At 35.3% G+C, this 21831-nt stretch overlaps 1 protein-coding gene across 4 annotated transcripts in view; it reads right to left on the bottom strand.

The window, feature by feature from the left end:
- The window catches only part of Chn1 (chimerin 1), a 171163-nt gene that overhangs the window by 38413 nt on the left and 110919 nt on the right, over positions 1-21831 (bottom strand). For 3 of the 4 annotated variants that reach the window (XM_005324616.4, XM_040294500.1, XM_021725935.2), the window contains one exon: positions 5125-5202. In XM_005324616.4, the coding sequence (XP_005324673.1) occupies positions 5125-5202 (78 nt within the window). Of the gene's footprint in view, positions 1-5124; positions 5203-5404; positions 5809-21831 lie in introns of those variants that run through there. The other variant, XM_078017630.1, reaches the window with a different exon arrangement.

Genomic DNA, 21831 nt, shown 5'->3' on the forward strand with positions numbered 1-21831 from the left:
AGAATGGGGGAAAGGAAAAGGCTTTGTGATGGTTGGTGGGTGTAATACAAAGAAAGTGAACATGCATGTTCCTTGAATATATTTCACTGTTGTTTAATATAACCAGTTTTAAAATAATCTTATTTTGTACACAGTTTTAGTTACTTTTCAAATCAACATATTGAAAAATTTTCCCCATATGGACCTAAATAAAATTTTAATTATGAAAAACAAAATATTTAGAACAAATCTAATGTGTCTCAATATAATTCAATCAGAGAATTTTAGAGCTGTAATGGGAATTTACAGATCATATAGTGTTAACTTCATGATTAATTTAAAAACTATTTTTAGGGCTGGGGATGTAGCCCTAGCCTGCATAAGGCCTTGGGCTCACCCCAGTACTGGGGGATAAAAGGAAACAAACAAAATGCTTTATTTTTATTTGTTGATTCCTTTTGTACTTATTCTCAAATGTGAATCAAATGAAAGATCAGTGGGCCTGGCTTTGCCTGTGACACTGGAGAGAAAGAAAAGACAACTTTGAGCAGAACTGCTGGTTCCTGCTACCCTTCAGGTTATCAAACAGCAGAACTGGTCTACAGGCCAGGAGGGCTGGTGCACTATTATTTCTTTATCCTAGCAATCCTGAATCAGTGATATTATTAAATAGTTTAAGGTTCATGTTATAATGTTATTTTAATTATAGTATCAATTCACATTTCAGGATTCATTGCTTGCATATTATCTTGGCAACATTAGATCTGTTAATATCTCACATCTTTCATTTACATGTAGAATTTTAGTACTTGAAACTAAAAACCATTCACCATTTTCAAGACTATCTTAAAAAAGAATTAAATTTATGTGTTAAAGTATCTACTCACTACAATTTTCTTTTTTGTGGTGCTAGGAATCAATTCCTAGGCCTTGCATGTACTAGGCAAGTGCTCTACCACTGAGTACACCTGTCCTATAATTCTTAATGTTTTTTTTTTTTGCAAGTACTTAATCTGCCTATGTAACCCAGCTTCTGCTACTATTCTATTCTATGATACTATTCTATACTATTCTATTCTATGATACTATTCTATCTAACATTGCATTTTTAATTTTAAAATTTTTTAGTTGTAGTTGGACCTAATACCTTTATTTTATTTATTTATTTTTATGTGGTGCTGAGGATTGAATCTAGAGCCACAACCCTATTCCAAATCTTGCATTTTTGCTATAGAGTTTTCATCATTAAGCAACAAACTAGATAAAACATTTAACAGTTCAATTTGGAGGAATTAAGAGAAATAAAAAGGATTTCACTGTATTCTATGGTACATGAAAAATGCCACTACTCTTATGTAACACCTACTCTGCCTGGGAGCAGGGAAAGAAGCAAGAGCTTTCTTCAGCCCCACCACGCCAAGTTATCCTTTGCATCATGACTTCTACAACTGGGCAGGAAAATGAGGAGTCAGATTAAACCTTAAGTATACATATATTTCTTGGTATAAATTCAGAAAAAATATCCCATTAGGAGTGATTTATAATAACAAAACATGGGCTACCATGTACCTAGATGTACCAGGAACTCTATATTTTTGATATAGAAAAAGAGGATTAGAGAGATTAAGCAATCTGTCCAAGTTGATACAAATAATAAACAAGCTCCTGAGCGCAATGGCTGGGACTTAATATCATTCTATCTAGAAAGTCTCCAAATGTAGGAGGCAATCACTGCTGGGGGTTCAATGGGGGTGGAGATTAGAATGACTGTTTTAGTTTTAAATATCAGAGGCTTTATTTTTTCTCTGTGTGATATTAGGATAGGGTAAGTTTAGAAAAAGAGAACTTGGCCCAGGGTACAGTTTAAAATGATTTTCACTCTAATTTTAATTCACACATAAAAATTACACATATTTATGGGGAACCAGGCACCATGTAATATTTCAATATATGTATAGATTGTATAATGTTCAAATCAGGGTCACATATCTATCTTTTCAGACATTTATCATTTCTCCATGATGAAAATATTTAGAATCTTTTCTCCTACCTTTTTTGAAATTTTACTCTTAATTTATATCACTCTTAATTTCACAGCTGATATGGTAATAATTTTTAAAGGATGTAGAACATTTATCTCTAAAATGACAACCTCCATAAGACACATCACTGTCTTTATGATAGATGCTTTATCAAATCCCCATAAATAACAACAGAATTTGAGACAGCTAGAAAGAGAAACCATGTTACATAACAGCAAATGGGAAACCTCCTGTTTCTCCTACTAAGATACCCTAAACTCAAACACCTCCAGAGTTTGGAGTCAGGTCCAGTTGCTCTATTTGGCTTCACTGTGTGAGGGCTTCACCAAAGGTATATGATGCTTTTGGCTTCACCCTCCTGTCCCCCCACTCTCCCAAAAAGATCTGACAGCTGTTCCACCTCACTGCATTACATAACAAGGCAGTTCAAGAAGCAAAAAAGAAAACCATATTGAAATGAGGCTTCTGTGAGTGGGCTGGTGGTTAGACAGAATACACTGTTATCAACACAGAAAATAGTCACTGGCAAGGCCACGTGAATAATTATCCTTATGGAAATGTTCAGGTTCTCCCCCACAACAAACCGCTGAACTGTACGTACACATCACAATCAGTGACCTTCTAAGTGAGCATTTGTGTGGGAGAAAAACAGCCTGCCACAGAGTCTGAATTCTTTTGGGGATATTCTCAGAAGTCAAGTATGACCTCCCTCCTAAAAAAAAAAAAAAAAAAAAAAAAATATATATATATATATATATATATATATATATGCCACACCACAGACACATTTTTAAAATAACATTTTAATGAGAAGAACCAAATTCTGAGACTTCTGACCTCATTAGCAACTCGAGAAAATATGTAATGCAAACTACTAACATTAGCTCTTTCCTGAGCACACTGTTTTTAAGAGCAAGTCCTAGCTGGTTTTAATGTTTTAGTTTCAGAGAAGAATTTATGTAGTTGGAAGAAAAAACAAACAAACAAACAAACAAAAAAACCCAAACCAACTATCCTTAAAACAGTTTGGGTACCAGCTAATAAGAGTCACAACTGGTCCCATAGACAGCATTTTCTAGCCATATAGAATTTGTTCATAAAGTCATGTGTTAAAGCTGAGAAATAACTGGAAGATATAAACTATGGGAGGAAAAAAGAATATACTTGTTGTTTATGCAAATTCTTCAACAAATCTATTTGCTTTTAATCAATATTGATAAAAAGCACATAAATGAACTTGACATGGTATTAAAATGGCACTCTTAAAAGGCCTGTTTCTGCAGACCAAATCAGAGGATACATCTTTGGAGATATATTTAAAATCACAGCTATTTCTAAAGAGTGCATGCAATCTTTGCTGAGGAATCCAAATAGCCATTTTTTTTGTGTGTGTGATTTAACATGTATGTAACTTTATATTTGCAAAAGGATTTATTTGGGGTCATTTTCCTGGTAATAGTTCTTATAAGACCAGGTCATATATTAGGCAAGAATAAACTGAGGCCTAGTAACCTACATAAATTATTTAGATTCATAACCAGATTTATTTTCCATCTGGTATTTAATCTGATAGACTATTTCATTTTAAAGCAAAGATATTGGTTGAAAGGTAAGGTCCTTAGAAATATATTTAAAGAAGAAGAAAATATTATTGAGTTAGCATAGCCTATATAGTTCAGAAATATTTTTGTTAAGTAACTTAATCTTTTACCCTCAAATGTTCTAAAGATCATAATAATCTATTCCTCATGTGAAAAATGCAGAGCATACTGGGGGCATGGTATTAGCATTTGAGTAAAATTAATTCTGGTGTTAAAAATCAGGATGAATTGCAAATTTATCAATATTGATAAAAAGCACATAAATGAACTTGACTTGGTATTAAATGGCACTCTTAAAAGGCCTGTTTCTGCAGACCAAATCAGAGGATACATCTTTGGAGATGATATATTTTAAAATCACAGCTATTTCTAAAGAGTGTGCATGTGATCTTTGCTCAAATAGCCGTGTGTGTGTGTGTGTGTGTGTGTGTGTGTGTGTGTGTGTGTGACTTAACATGTATTTAACTTTATATTGCAAAAGGACCTATTTGGGGTCACTTCCCTGGTACAAAGCCTGTATGCTAAATAAATGCTGACTAAATTAATAAATAAACGGAAGATCAGAATTTCCAGCTTTATCACCATTTGAAACCAAACAGTCCCTTCTTAACAGAGTTAACAATATTTTGTCTAAAATGAAAATATTCATGTCTTATATAAGTGCATCATGAAGTTGTCTAACTATTGGGAAGTTACCATATAAATACCAGTGCATCTACCTAAGTGTAGCTTGGCTTCCTTAGACACGACTTCACATTATATATTCCCTGAATTAAGATGCAAAGGACACAACTTCAAGGCCTCGTACCATGCTAAAGCACAGGAAAGATCTATACACAGCCTGCATCAATACACATATCTTCTTGATGAAAGAAGATTCAGGTACAGTTGACAAATACATTAACACAATAATTTAAAAACTACAATCACAAGGTGAAAGCAAATACTCAAAAAGTGAGGAAAAGCTGCTAGTGTCAGCAGCATCACAGTCCCACGGTAGCCATCCTCTTTTCATCATGGTCAATTCATTAACAGAGGAGAAAAGACAGAAACTATGGGAAATGCAGACCATCTGCTCAATCCAGATGCAACTGAACATGCCTCTTATATCCAAAGCCTTTTAGCAGAAATGAACAGATAAGATCTAATCCTCTCCCGCAATAGCCAACAAAGGTATTTAGATACATTTGCATCACAAATAAAATAATGCCAAAATCATTAAATGAGACCCTTTTAATATTAGTCAAGACTTACCAGTGTCTATACATTGATTAAACAGAATTAAAACAGCACTAGAAAAAATGGGGATGATTTTCTATTAGCTTTTTTTCAGCCATTCCTTAAATAAAATCAGGCTTAAAACATCTCCTTTCTCTGAAGAGCAAGAAAATTTTAGTCAACTCATCCTAGTTTTAAAGACATCAGAAGATATTCTTTTAGTATTACATATTTCAAATAATGAGCATTTCTGATGAGAAAAGGCTAAAAACAAATATTCTTACCTTGAAATTGTGAACCTTTTCATATTTTGGAATTTGCTCATTTTCTTTCAGAGTTGCTCTTCTAACAAGTGATGTCAACTGCGAATAAGCAAAGAGTTTCAGAGGTTGCCAGATTGTCACAGACGACTTTTGAGAACCCAGTTTCATTCCCAAGGCTGCTATCAATAAATCTTGCTGTCGGCCCTCTTGTTTTGATTTGTGAACTGCAGCTCTATTAGTTTTCCTCCCCGACCAGGACTCTTTGGATGGCATTTTGAAATTCAGAGAAAAGAAAGAAAACCTGTATTGGTCTGTGTCTGTCGATGGAGTCTATTCAGCTCACATGAGCATTCTGCAGCCAGCACAGAACCCTAACCTACAGAGAGCTGCGGACACAGCACGGAGAGGTGGAGGAGGGTGATGAAGCACTTCTTCAAAAGAAGCCGACTAACCAGACAAATTCTTTCTTCTTCTTCTTTTTTTAAAGGGCTCTATATTTAAGCTTCTGAAAACTTAGAGTCTGAGCAGAAAAAGAGTCGATGCTAACATACAAAATGTTCAGCATCTCTCTTTATCCCTTTTTAGAAGACATGCAATTTTGACAAATAATACAATTCTAAAAGCTCTCTTCTTTATTCAATACATTAATGTCCATTCTGAATGAAAGATGCCTACATACTGCTTGCAGTCAGTTTCTAGCGACAAGACACCCTGTGAACCCTCTAGCAGGAGGGTGGGGGAGGGAGGGATTTGCCGGGGAAGGCAGGATTAGACTGGCTGCCATAAGAAAGGAGATAACCAATGAAAATCAAGCAACAGTATTTAAGTACTCTATTCCTCAACTCACTCTGTTCCTCCCTCCTCTCATGTAAGATTTTCTTGCCGGCTCAAGGAAAAAAAAAATAAAAAAAATAAAATCAGTGGGAAGATAATGAGCAATGAATGAGTCATGCATTATTACAAAATGAATTTTTTAAACTATTAAAAGCAGAGGAAAATTAACATACAGCACCAGTTCTTTTTTTTTTTTTAATGTATTAGTAACTACCAGGTAATTTACAAAAGGCTGATCTATATCCTTCTTTGTTCATTATGCTAGGCATGTACTTTACCACTGAACTAGACTTCCAGCCCCCTTCTTTGTGTATTATGGATTAAGGTTAACTAAAATCCAATTTTATTTAAAGTGAACAAAAACTGAAAATAGTTTGATTAAAAAATAGTTTAACTAGATATCATACTACTTTCATGCAGAATCAAGAGCATGGTTAACACCCCAGAGTGGTCAGTTTTGTCTCTACTATGTAAAGTTTCGTTGTGGGGCTATAAATTAAGTAGGTAAAGTCAATATTTTAATTCTCTCATCTCAACATTTTTTATTCAGAGAGCTTGAGACCAGATCAAGAGCAGCTGGGAATAAGTATATATGTAGGTCCCAGATGAAGTAATTATGTTTTTAAAACCCCTGGAGTTTTGCTGATGTAGAAAGGCAGAAGTGGAGGGTGATGGGTAAGACACTCAAAACTCAGCTCTTTAAGATAAACACCTCCACTTTTCACCAAGGTGCTATATAAGAGGTTTCAATTTTCCCATTCTGGTTTCCTGAAATCTTCACTTGGTTTCTTCATGCTACAATAATTAATTTTAATCCATTGTGTTTCCAATGTTACGCTTTATTTAAAGAATATAAAAATCAACATTTAAATGAGTTAGGTGTTGGGGGTATAGCTCAGTGGAAGAGTATGTGCATGATCCTGGATTTGATCTCCAGCATCAAAAATAATTAATTCAACTTGTAGTGCTTTAGCTTTCATAACCTAAAGGTGGTATGAGCCCAAAGTATATTTTAGTTTAATTAGGGCATGAGTGCTCCTTAAACTGTTATTAAGCTATGTTAGATATCAAACATAAAGATTGATTTTTCTAAACACCTCTAATTTGTTCTTATTTTCTTGAGTCTATAGTCCTTTTTATTCCTTAAAAAACATTTTTAATGAAAAGATAAATGCTAATATTTACATCTACAGAAGTTTCAGTTTTACAAATTTATACTTAAATTTTTTTTTTAGTTGTAGATGGGCATATACCTTTATTTTATTTGTTTTTATTTTTATGTGGTGCTGGAGATCAAATTGAGTGCCCCATGCATGCTAGGCAAGCGCTCTACCACTGAGCCACAACCCCAGCGCCCCCTCCCACACACATTTATACCTGTAGATGATGAATGAGGTATAAAATAGTCCTGTTCCAAGAGGAAATAAAATGGAAAAAAATTCCTTTGCCTCACTTAAACTGTTCTTCAGGTTAGACCTAGTTTGTCATGTGATTACTAAAAATATAAAGGCCAACCAACTCTTTAGGTATGTACAGCCTAAAGTGACATTTATTCAATTCTCTGCAGGCACCAGAAAAAGAGACTTTAAAGGCAAGTTTAACAGTATTTTTCCCCTCAACGTTTAACACCAAGTTCTTAAGTTAAAGAAAACAATCACATGTTTAACCTGGTATTTTCTCCTGAGTATTTTTGGTCAAGGGCCTGTGTTTTAGATAACCCCCAGTCCTTTAGCTAGAGTAACAAACTCAACTGAGCATGAAAAGATTCATAGTAAAGTTATCCAGGAAATTCATTTTGCTTCTGAGAGATAAAACTTATCGTGGACAAGGCAGAGTTGTATTGTCTGTCTTTCTTAATTTTTCCATTTAATCAAGAAATACTAATTACAATTTGGACAGCTACCTAGGGCAGTAAGGAGAGAAAAGAGCAGTTCAGAATAAAAAAGGTCTTAGCTATTCTCAAATGACTAATTAGGGGTTTGGTCACTATTATTTCTTCAACACAACAGCAACTGCACTTCTGCATTAATTAGGGGAATGAACTTGCAAAACACAACTACTAAGTCTATAACTGAACCACTATCCATGTTCTGATGTTTCAGACAAATGTATGTCACTCATGCATACATTTACTTGACCATATCTATATAGATAATAGTTATAGACTTTGTTAATTATAGGCACTTAGCTAATCACTTTACATATAGAATCCCATTATGTACACAGATAAACCCTTTGAGGCATATATTATCCTCATTTTGGGGAGTGGGTACTGGGGATTGAACCCAGGGGCACTTAACCACTTAGCCAAATTCCCAGCCCTTTTTGTGTTTTAGAAACAGGGTCTCACTGAGTTGCTTTTCTCCTCCATTAATTATAAGACATCGCATTCCGCTTTATATCACAGTTATCCATATAGCTATTTATATAGGATTGGGTCTTATACATTTTCATATTAACCTAGAATTTGCATAGTAGCTTGCACAAAAGAGTTCAAAAAATAATTGGTTAAAAAAGAAAAACCAAATAAAGGTAACTATTTTTATTGGGAGGCAGAGATGTAAAATCAGAGACAAAAGTTTGAATACTGGCCTTGGGAGATTTGCTTGGTGCCTTGATTAACTATTCTACATAATATGGCTAATAAAATCTTTTTATGCCTCTCAGAACTAACTGGTGGTTGAATCCAGGATCTTGAGCAAGCTAGCAAGCACTCTACCACTGTGCTACAGTGGTAGCCCTTCTTATTTTTTGAGACACAGTCTTGCTAAGTTGCCTAGGCTGGTCTCAAACTTGTGATCCTCCTGCCTCAGCCTCCCAAGTAGCTGAGATTAAAGGCCTGGCTAACAACACCTACTTTATAAATTTCTGGGAAATTTATAATCTGCAATACCACACAAACATGCCTGGAAACTCTTGCTCTTCCCTTTGCCTAATGGCCCCTATGCAATTTCCCATATTCTGGTTCTAATCTTATATTTAAAAAGGCATATAATGACATATGTTCTAGTTGAGGAAGCAAGGTTTGGAGGAGGGAGAAAAGTGGAAAGAAAAGGAGATTATCAATATATGCTAAAGAGCAAATTACTGCTTATAACACTGCTTAGCACTTCATACAACTGTCCAATTTACTGGTCACAAGCATCCTGGGAAGTAGTGTTACTTATGATCACTTTATAAGATGAAGAGCCTGGGGCTCCCAAAATGACTTGCTCAAGGTCACACAGACAGGAAGTGAAAAGTGGAAGATCTGAATCCCTGTCTTCTGTCTCCAAAGCTAATAGCTCTTTTGACTACCTTATAATGAGATGAGATAAAAACAAGATGTTAGGAACACAGTGCCTCTCATTCAGGCTCATATAACAGAAGAAAAGTTCTTAATTGGGTGGAATCTAAGCTGATCTGGCACATATCCTACAAGGTCATTCTTGCTGGAAACACCAGCAGGATTTACCTTTTATTTTCACTGGGAGTCTCTGGCCTATCTTTAGATTTTACTCTGCCTACCCTCAATACTGATGCTACTTGCATAGATTTATTTGAATGAGGAAAACTGGCCTGGAAAAAGGCATGGAGAATAGGCAGATTCCACAACTCCTTTCTACATTTGTCCATGCCACCTGCAGAACAGAGAACTATGAAAATGGCAAGGTGTGAAGTGGCAGAAGGGCAATATGAGGAAAAAGGAATGGATGGCCAAATAAGTGACCTTGGAAAGGAACATGATCACTGTTTTTCAAATAAAGACATATCTACCAATCTTATCACCCTGCTGTTCATCCAGTAACACAACTGGATCTGTGCTGAACTAGCCTCTCATTTTCATCCAGTGTAGTATAAGAGGAAACACAGGTTCTGGGACTGCACCAAAGTGATAACTGTGGCCCTGTAATTTAGTAGCTGTGGAATGTCTTTGGTCAAATTCCTGATTTATTTTAGTTTTTTATTTCCTTATGTGTAAAGTAGATTAAAAATTCAATATCAAATTAATTAAATGATATAATATATGCAAAGCATTCTGCATCATTTCTGGCATAGAAAGTAACCAATATATGACAGATTTCCTTCCTTACCTTATATCTGAGAACCTGTATTTCCAAGAGTATCATGTGTGACTATGACATGGGTTAAAACCTAAGGCCACTGTCCTAAACAATGTGAGCTTCAGGACATTTGTAAACACCACCATTCTGTAATTTCTACCTTACCCTGTCCTGGCAATCCTAAATTGCATGAACCCTTATGCTCAAACTGTGAGTAATTCGATCAAACTCTGTTTACAAGAAAGGGCTTTAGCAGATTAGTCACACCAACATACAAATGACTGATTATACTTCCTTGCCCACGAGCATCTGGTTTTTAAACACAGGACCAAGGCAAACCAAAGGAATAAGTCTCCAACTACTGAAAGTCAGGGCTTACTTAAAGTAAGAATGTTTTCTAGGAAATTGAAAAGACATGCAACATAAATAGCCACCTCCTTTGTAACATCATGGTAATACCATAGACTCATTAGCACAAAGCTAAATTAACTAAACTAAGTCACCATTCCATCCAAAAAGCACTCAGAACAATGTTCTAGCTGGCATGGCTCTAAGCCTGGGGAAATAGATTAACTAGATTAAGTCTTTCTTTTTCTGTTCTCATTGAACAAAGTCCTGCATTTTCTATAAAATGTTAAAAACTGAGGCATAAACAATAGTTTTTCTGAAATCTCCAATATCAGACATAACATGAAGATCAATGAATTCAAGCAAATTCAACTCACCAAATATTCCTACCTTTATCCCCTGAATTGTAGGGGAACCCAATTTTTCTCCATTAAAGCCAAGAGTGGAATATATTGTAAGATACTTAAAGACAATATGTTGGTTTCCATTCACTGACAACTGTATGACATTAGTAATGTTTTGGAGGTAAGATGTAGTTTAATTGTCAAAATGGTAGATAATAATAACTATCACTTTCTAGGTGAAAATATACAGGCTCAGAGAGATTAACTACCTTGTTGAAAGTCATCTAACTAGTAAAAAATGAAAGGACTTGAATCTAGGTCTCCATAACTTCAAATTCCATCTTTCTTCTTGACTATTCTGCCTCTTATTTATTGTTAACATGCAAATTTGAAAGGTTACCAATGGAACAAATTTCTAGATCATTTTATTCTGTATGTCTCAGATCACTAGGTATTTTAGAACTGATAAATTTGAATTTATAGTATCTATCAGATTCAATACTTAATCAAAATTTCCAAATGCATTGTAAGTCAAACATTAGAGACTTATACTTCAGAACTCTTAAACTCCTTAAGTTACATTGGGATAAATACATTTTTATGTTGCAGATGAAACTCTTACATACTCTGCTATAGCTCTAAATCTTTCTGTTACTGCAACAGTAACACCATAATTCCTAACTCAGTCTTTATTACATTGTTTCCCTAGCATTCACGTAATATCCAGCTAAAAAAATGATAATCAGGCACATCAATGCATTTCATTTCAGTGTATAATAAACTTAAAACACACTAAACTGATATTGTCACTATCAAATGTTTTTCACTCTGACATGCTCCCTGACAGACTAATATATAATACTATTTAAACATGACACTTGAAAACACAATGCAAACAAAAAAAAAAAGTTTAGCCCTCTAGGAAACAAGAGAAATATGATGAATTTTCCCTGCGACAAGTTTTAAGGGAGCTTTTCTACTCGATGTGAACAATACCATGCCTAGGGAGAGGGGTGAAGTCACACACAGGTTGGTTTCCAGTCCTGGTTCTTACTGATATTGGCCAGCTCATTTAACTTTTCTAAGTCCCAGCTTAACTAAATGAACTTTATGACCTTCTCTATATTTTTTATAGAAATTCGAAAGGAAAAAGAAAGGTTGATATAATTCAGCACACAAGAATGTGCTGAAAGATTTGGGTATGTCTATGTGGGAATGGCTGGATGGCTTTATCTTCAAATTTACAACGGGCTGGGTTGTTTTGTTTTGTTTTTGACTAGTGTCCAGTCTCATAAACTTAATTTATCAATAAAAAGGGATTATGACTATTTCTCAAGGAGAGATTGCTATTATTCCCAAGCTCATGAAACTAATAACATTGATCATAATTTGGCAGACCAATATGCTCTTATTTGGTAGCACCCCTACATTGGGAATGAAAAATCAATAAGAAGCTGGTGAGACTGGAACCAGAACAAGGAGAATGGGTTAGATAAACAATACTTAAGGCAATGAGTTAAGACATCTGTTGAATCCTCTACAACTAGTATGGCCTTGCCCATGGACATCGAGTGGGGTTCCCTCACCTTAAGTCAGTGCTTAGATGAGTATCAGTCTCCTTTTTGTTTTGCACATCTCTGCTCAGATTTATCTTATCATGATCTGAAGTTAATTCATAAGACATAGTCTTATTTTTTGATGCATAAGTTCTTAGAGGGTTGTAGGTTGTAGTCCTGATGCACTGATAGTAACAGTGCTTTGGGAAGATAGAATAAACAAATAGAACGTATTATCTGTCATTATCTAACTATCTGTTAATATATATAGAAATCCAACACTATATATGTTGGATCATGGGCAGCGATGGTTGTCTGCTGAAAGTCATAACAACAGTCTTCTCTGGCTCACTCCAAAGATAGGCTGAAACTGGATTCCATGAGAACTACCTTTCCAAGCCCCACCGCTCAGGAAACCTTAGGGGTACTCGAGGAAATGTGTGATTGTGTTTTTATCTTTCATTTTAACCATTATCTTTGATCCTATTATCTGTAAGACTTAGAGAAACACTATCACTGTTCTGTAACAATAAAGAAGGTGAAATTAGAGATACTCCAACACTTTATCAATCATGGGGCTTTAAATCCAGTGCAAAAATTTTGACTCATACATGTTTTTATTTTCTTAAAAAAAATCTTTCAGTTGTAATATATATATAGAAAATACAACTAAAAAGCAGACTAGGGTTGATAAGATTAGGAGAGTTTTCGGATTTTAAACTGTCATAGGAGGTTATTTCAAGTTATTACAACAGAGTGAACACTTTGCACTCATCAACCCAAGTGTATCAGAATAAAAGCTAAGCCCTTTATTTTTAGTTTTCTCATTCCTCCAGTCAATTCTGTTGGTTAGGCTAGGATAAAGCCCAAGTGAATTGGTTATTTTAAAAAGGACCTGTTACAGATATATTTAAATTCAAGTTATAAAATCTTGCTTTCTACATATAACAAAAATAAACTATAGTTTGATGAGGATATCGTGGTTGAAATTTGGTTAAGATGTTCATTTTAAGCCCCATGTTGACTCATGGTATGCAGAATACTTGTGCAGTTCAAACATACTTCCAAAAATCTGTTTTATTACATGGAAATGGCAATAGTGGCCTGAAGGTAAAAGATATAACTTCCACAACAGTTGCCTGGGAAGAAGGGTAAACAGGAACATAATTCAGAGATGCATTAATTGTCCATTTTACTGCCAGCCAGATTTTTCTTTGAAACTTGTCTTTTCTTTGAGATTTGTCTTTTCTTTGAAATGACCCTGTTACACCACACAGTTGCCAACAAGATAATGATGTATAAAAAGTAAAAATAGCTTGCTCTGGGCACTTTCTAAAACAAACTCTTTATGTCATGTCAATTATATTTCATTTTATAAAATTCCTGTTAGTTCATATGATCCTAATGAAATTAAGAGAGAACTTTAACTTGGACGCTTGTCTTCATAGCAGAGATAGTCATTGTATTTCTTTTATAAACATGTACTGTGTCTTATGTGGAACTGGACATCTCAAGAGTGACTTGAGGCAAATGCATAAGGCCTGAAAGTGATGAGTATGTTAGAGAAGAAAGAATAAAGTCTGACAGAAAGTCAGACTTGCAACAATAGACTCTAGTGAGTAAGAAGATACAGATTAAAGTCTGATTTAATTTCTATCTTTTGGTGATATTTTAATGCATTGAGAAGTGTCTACCTGCTGAGGGCCATTGCCAAGTAGGATTGATGCATCGAAATTTCCTTGCCAGCGTACCCCATGTTGCTTAGAGGACATTCGCTGGGACATTGCATGTATGCTTTAGTTAGGTGACCTTGCTCAAGGATCCGGGTTTAGAGCTGATCAGGTTTTAGGGAGTATCCCGTCCTTGGGTTTAAGACAAGTTTAGGGCGTTCCCGGTTTAAGACAATATGGGTTTTAGGGAAGTTGGAGGTTTAAGTTTATTGCTGCTGGGAATAGGGTGTTCCTGCTGCTTGTTCCCATTGAGTTCTCGTGAGATTCAAATGGGATTTGGAAAAAAGCCTCGTGGAGTAGGTGAATTGGGCTGGGAGATTTTGGATTTCCCCTGAACGTGTGTGGAGGCTGATGTGAGTTCGGGAATAAAGAATTGCTGTTTGAATCTACAAAGCTGTGAGTGGCTCATGATTCAGTGCCAAGCCGAGACATTGGCATCTACCCTGCTGACATCCTCCTCCACACAGGATAAGTTAGTGGGAGATAGTTTAACTCTGCAACTGACGACCTTAAGCAAATAAAATCAAATGCTACTTAAGGCTCTGTGGCCAGCTGAGGCAAGTGCTTTACTGCCTTTTCCACCAAAATGCCCCTAACAGCAACCAATAGGGATGTGTAGGGACACAGAAGAGTCTCTCTAAGCTCCCTAGAATGTACCCATGTTTGTTTAAGCATGTTAAACAAACATGTTTTCAACCAATTACTACTGAGAAAAACTGATGTTTTAGGAAGATATGTTATATTTATCTTTAGATATATTTATCTACTTTCAGAACAGGCTTGAGTGCCTGAAATAGACCTTAGAAAATTTCTTTCAGCCTTAGGTCTCATTCTACAATCATGCTGTATATGAATAAATAATTTCTGAGGTAACTGACTTAATAATCCCATTCTATTTCTACTTTATAATAATTTAAGGTACTGTATTCTTCTGCCAATCTAGTTAAAAAAAAAATTCAGGCCCAGCTTTACAATGCCTGCAAATCAGCAGCACTTATACAGAAGCCTGCTTCCAAAAATGCTATGTCACATAGACTATTTCATGTTGTCCTCATATTTGTTTTTCAGAAAGGAATTCATTGGTGTTAAGGTATTTGCTTAGGGACAGAAAGTCAGTAATCAAAGCAGCCATGGTAAAAACTCAGGCCTGCTGATTTCACACTGTATTCTTTCTCCATTCTCCTGTGCTTTCCTGAGACCCCAAGGATAGGACCACTTGACCTGTGATGTGACTAATGATAAACCGTACATAAGGCTCGATTTTCACAAAGAGAGAACCAGCAGAGGGAGAAATATTTACAGCTGAAAATGACCATTGCTGACTTAGTTCTAAGCCTGATGATTGGTTTACAATATATACAAATATGATCACTGTGATAGTCAGCTTCCCATTACTGTGACAAAATACCTGAGATAATCAACTTAAAAGATTTATTTTAGGGGCTGGGGATTTAGCTCAGTTGGTAGAGTGCTTACCTCACTTGTACAAGGCCCTGGGTTCAATCCCCAGCAACACACACACACACACACACACACACACACACACACACACACGCACACGCACACACACACAATAAAAAAAGAAAGAAAGAAATTGACCTAGTATGTATAACTCTAGGAGAACTTGAAATACCCTGCAGTCATCCCATAAGGATTAGCACCATTCATGGGTTCATGATTTCAAAAGTTTCAGTCCATGACCGCTTGGTCTTATTGTTTTGAAAGGACTGTGGTGGCACAGCACATCATGGCAAAAGCACATTGGCAGAGAAGTCCCATTCACTTTATGGAAACAAAGCAAAAAGAAACAGACCAAGATCCCAATACCCCTTTAAGGGCACACACTCAATGGCCCAACTTCCTTCCATTAGATCTCATCTCCTAAAGGTTCGAGCACCTTCCAACAGTGTCACAGGCAAGGGACCATACCTTTAACATATGGGTCTTTGGGGGACAATCAAGATTTAGATTATAAGCCAGGTGCAATGGCACATACCTGTAACCACAGCAGCTCAGGAGGCTGAGGCAGGAGGACTGCAATCTCAAAGCCAGCCTTAGCAATTTCCCTAAGCAATTTAGCAAGACCCTGTCTCTAAAAAGGGCTGAGATGGGCTCAGTGGTTAAGCCCCTTTGAGTTCAATCCCTGGTACCAACAAACAAACAAACAAACAAAAAGACTATAGCAGTCAGTTTTGGTGACTAACTTCTGGCACTTTAAAAGTTCTTTTTATTTTTCTGACAATGGTGGGTTAAGTGATATGCCAGTCTTAACTTAGGTGCATACAATCTTCTGTCAGATGTCTATCAGAGCTTTAAGGAGAATTATGATAGTTATGATTGAGCACTATGCTTTTTTGTTTTTACATTGATTTTTCCTGTTGCTTTAATCATAATAAATGAATAAAACTACCCTCAAGTCAACTATGACAACACAGGCTTGTAATCCCAGCTACTCAGGAGACTGAGTAAGGAGGATTACAAGTTTCAGGCCAACCCGGAAAACTTAGTGAGACCTTGGCCCAAAAATAAAATAAAAGCTAAGTGCAGTGGTACATGTCACTTATCCTAGCAACTTGGGAGGCTGAGGCAGGAGGATCATACGTTCAAGTCTAGCCTGAGCAACTAGGCAAGACCCTGTCTCAAAATAAAAAATATAAAGTGCTGAACATTTAGCTCAATGGTAAAGTGCCCCTGACTGAGTTCAATCCCTAGCACTAAGTAAGTAAATAAATAAATAAACAGGGATGGGGATATAGCTCAGTGGTAGAGCACTTGATTATACAGAGGCTCTGGATTTGATCCCCGGACCACAAAACAGAGAGAGGAGTTGTTTGATCAACAAATTCAGCCATTTTTAGAAATAATTAACCTTTCATTAAAATTCACCAAATAGACATAATTTACAAAGTGGAAACCATCCCAATCTCAATGGTAAACAATTAATTGAGTCTTAATATTTATAATAGTGATTCTAGATTAACCAATGCAGTGATTATATAATCAGGATTCATTTTTATTTAAAAAGAAGAACACTAAAAAAAAAAGGATTTTGAGTAGTTGAGATGTGGTCTGAGAAATTATAAATACTTATAAACCTCACAAATTCATTAAATGAAAATAATGAAATGTTCAAAGTACACGTACATAATACTAAGCATTTTTAAATGGTTTTCATTCAACAAATATTTAATGGATATCTATTATGTGCTGTGGTTTCACTAATAAAATTGTGGTGAATATCAGAGAATAGAGATGTGATTTTCACAAGTGCCAGATAGTAAAAAAATACATATTTAATGAATAAATCATAATTGAGATAAATACTATGTGGATAATAGATTTTTCCATCCCATTAGCCTAATAATTCCATTTTGTAACAGAGGTCGAATTTATCTATTAAATCTATGTCAGTGCCCTCTCTGAAGCTGCTTCCTCCTTACCAGCGTCTTCAGAGACTGTAAAGGTGATTTCTATTCATCTTCTCATTCCAGGTCTGTCTGTCCTTCCAATATGGATGTGACTTCAAAATTCCTCTAAGGCCACAATCACGGGGTAGTTTGTAATCACTCCATAGAATCCTTATATCAGAAACAATGCAGACAGGGAGATGCACTTTATGAGCCCTCTTCCACAATCTGCCTAATTACTCCTTCCACAAAGAGTTAAAATAATTTTTAAAAAATTTTAAGTCAACTTCAGTGTTATTTATATTTAAGCGGTTAAAAGTTTGCTCTTGAGTCAAGACAATCTGTAAAAGCATCTCAGCTCTTTGATCCACTTTGAGTTAACTTTTGTGCTGGGTGAAAGACAGGGGTCAAATTTCATCTTTCTACACAGGGATTTCCAGTTTTCCCAGAACTAGTTGTTTAAAAGGCTATTTTTTCTCTAACATAAGTTTTTGGGCACCTTTGTCTATTATCAGATAATGTATTTATGTGGGTTTGTCTCTGTGTCTTCTATACCATTGATCTTCATGCCTGTTTTGGTTGCTAGTACCAGGCTGTTTTTGTTACTATAGGTCTATAGTATGATCTGAGGTTTGGTATTGTGATGCCTCCTAAAGTGCAAGAAATAAAATTAGAAAATCAAAAAGTGAAATGGCGTAAAATTAAAAAATCTTCTGTACAGCAAAGGAAACAATTAAGATTGTGAAGAGAGAACCACAGAATAGGAGAAGATCTTTGCCACCTGCTTCTCAGGACATTAATATTCAGAATATATAAAATGCTCAAAAACCTAACAACAAAAAATCAAATAACCCAATCAATAAATGGGCAAAAGACCTAAACAGACATTTCTCAAAAGAAGAAATACAAATGATCAACATATATATGAAGAATTGTTCAATATCTCTAGTAATTAGGGAAATATAAATCAAAACTACATTGCACCACATAAAAATAAATAAATATTGTGTCCAACTAGAGTATTTTTTAAAAAAACTATATTGAGATTTCATCTCACTCCAGTCAGAATGGTAATTATCCAGAATACAAATAATAATAAATGTTGGCGAAGATGTGGAGAAAAAGGTATGCTCATACATTGTTGGTGGGACTGAAAATTAGTACAACCACTATGGAAAGCAATATGGAGATTCCTCAAAAAACTAGAAATGAAACTACCATATCACACAGCTATCCCACTCCTTGGTATACATGCAAAAAAATTTCCATCAGCACACTACAGTGATACAGCTACATCAATGTTTATAACAGCGCAATTCACAATAGTCAAACTATGGAACCAACCTAGGAACCATTCAACAGATAAATGGCTAAAGAAAATGTGATACATACGTGCAAAATGGAGGATCCATAAAGAATGACATTACGGCATTTGCTGGTAAATGGATGAACTGATTATCATGCCAAATTAAATAAGCCAGTCCCAAAATGTCAAAGATTGAATAAATTTTCTGATATGCGGAATCTAATCCAAAATTGGGGGGGGATAAACATTAAAAAATTGATAAAAGAAAGAGAAAGAGAAAAAAGCGAGGGGGGTTCATCAAAATAGAGGAAAGAGTACTGAGTAAATGAAGGGGATTAAGGAAAAGGAAGAAGGGGCAGAAAGGAAAGAACAGCAGAAAGACTCTGACCAAACTTTGGTATGTGCATGCTGGATGTGGCGTGGTGGGTCTCAGCATTGGGTATATTCACAGGACAGTAATTAAAAAAAAAAAAAAGTCAACTGTAAATGAATTGAAGAGGGATGGGTGGAGTGGAAGGCAGTGGGTGAGGGTTGGTGGGGCGCTGGGGAGAGCTGGGGTCTGAATTAGAATGGGTTATGTTCCACACTTTTGTGATTATGTCAGGGTATACCCTGATGTTGTACATAACTAAAAAGAAAAATAATAGATAAAAGAATCTCAGCTCAACTTATTAGTTATGGGATCTTAGCTCTAAGTCTCAATTTCTTTATCTATAAATCTGGAACAATGACTATACCTGTACCTCACAAAGGTATTGAGAGGATGAAGAGATAATGCATGTGGAATAGACAGATTGTAGGTAAAGTATGTATTTTCAGTATCCAGTAGGCAGAGAAAGCACAAAGCTCTCAAAGATGAGATGGTGATGATGTTGATGCTATTGTCAACACTAGCATTGCTCTCTTTGCCTTAGCACAATGCTTAGAAAAAGTAGGTACTAAACAAATATTGAAAGAATGAGCAGGCAAAGTTCATGGCACATTCATAAGCCTCAATGAATTTTTCAGATGCACAGATGAGCGCCTGTCTGAATGATTCCAGCCTCCTCTCCTTACATTGCCAGAATAGATTTAATACAAAGAAAATGTATATTTTTGGTCTTACAGCTAGGTTATTAAAATGTAACAGCTGGCTAGAAGTACAAGGGAAAAAGGCATTTGAAATATTATTTCCTCATCTGACAGCAAAAATGTATGCAAAACTATGAACTGAAAACACATTAGAGAGAAAATCTGTGATAACGTAGGTATCTTAGCAACATAGCTGATTAAAGGCAATACCGAATTGAAAACATTTATAATGTTAAGAGAATATTGGCCACCTGAAATAAGGATGCTTAGGATCCATGAACTGAGGTTCCAGTTCTAAAGATGGCTGAATCACTCTTGTTCAAATTAATTTGCAGCACCAAGACAACTATTATTGGAGGAATACTGCAAGACGCTATGAAAATTCCTTGATGACAAAAACTCTCTGCAATGCTGGGTTCAAAGATGATGTCAGAAGGAAAGAGAATTTGGTCAGTAATTGCCAGTATTGCCTTGTCTTGTTCAAAGTTCGATCATTTTCCTTCTATGTGCCCATAACTTGCTATAAAATTGCATGATTAAATTGTTTCATTATTTTCAAATGCATGCCTTAATATGGAAAATATTAAAATAAGAAGTTCTCTTGTTTAAAAAATAACTTGCTTAAAATATCTATAGGATTAGTTATAGAATGTTTTCTTCAAGTGGATGTTCTTGTTACATTTTTCTACAGTCAAAAAATTTCAAACCATGTCATCAGTAGAATAACATTTCTTTGTTGTTTTCATTTTTAAAAGAATCAGATTTTGAGATATCAAGTCTAGAACTGAATCCAGTATATCGTACTTTTAATGAATAACAGCATATTAAATTAATTATCATTGGTCATGGTTTCTTTTTTTCTTTTACCTGCCTCCTCTGGTGTAGATTACATTAAGTTTAGAGATTTACATCTCCTCATTCAAAACTCTCTAAAAGAGAAACATTCTGCCTTATATCAGACGATGTGAAAGGCCCCTGGTTCCCTTTATGGAGAGTTGTCTTAAAGTAAAGAATCACTTGCGTTTGCAAGTTAAACTAGCTGCTTTCTCATGGAATGACATTTTTATCTTGAGAGAATGGCTAACAAAATTTTTAATTATTTAGGCTTGGGTGCTTAGTATATTCTAAAAACAAAAAATGAATGAAGTAAGCCCGCTACCTCCAGGAAAACAACTGATAGCAATGACAACATTCATACTATCAAGTAAAAATTATGATTTTGGAAAATCTGTATCTGCCCATCCCAAATCTGACAGATTCCTACTACTTAAATGACTTTCCTAATTAAATCAATGATGATATTAACAACTGTGTATAAAAAAATGTGTTAACTTTTATAAAAGCTACACAACTCAGTAAACCAGTATTTTCTAAATGACAAATACATGATGTTACAGAATCATGTATGGCTGACAGGTTCATAGTTCAAGAAATATCAATGGATTTATTTCATTGTTACAAAATAAGAAATGATTACTGATAAGGTCTCAGATTCCATATTGTGACTAAACTTGTTTTGGTATAATGTTCAAGAAAAACATCCACAATTACCTGAAAAGGCTGATACAAAACTCTTCCAACTGCAAAATTATGTAAGGTCAGATTTTCTTTGTATATTCTAACTCAAACAATTTATCACTACAGATTAAATGTTGAAAGATTTATGAGAATCCATTTTTTCCAAATATTAAACCATAGAGAGGTTTACAGAAATGTAAAACTATGCCACTCTTTTGAATGTCTTATAAAATACTTTGTTACTAGTTATGCTATTATGTTAGCATGCAATGTTGTTCATATTCGTTCTCATTCATTTCCCCCTGCCCCACTTTTTTTCCCTTCCTTCCTCCTCCCTCCCTCTCTTCCTCTCTTTTTTTCTTTCTTTTTCAATACTGGGGATTGAGCCTAGAGGTATTTTACCACTGAGCCACATTCCCTATCCTTTTTACTTATAATTTGTAACAGGGTCTCACTAAGTTGCTTAGGGTCTTGATAAATTGCTGATTTGGGCCTAGAACTTGCAATCTTCCTGCCTTAGCCTCCTCAGTCACTGGGATAACAGGTGTGTGCCACCACATTTGGCAATTTT

This window comes from Ictidomys tridecemlineatus, chromosome 7, assembly GCF_052094955.1.
Source record: "Ictidomys tridecemlineatus isolate mIctTri1 chromosome 7, mIctTri1.hap1, whole genome shotgun sequence".
NCBI classification, from domain to species: domain Eukaryota; kingdom Metazoa; phylum Chordata; class Mammalia; order Rodentia; family Sciuridae; genus Ictidomys; species Ictidomys tridecemlineatus.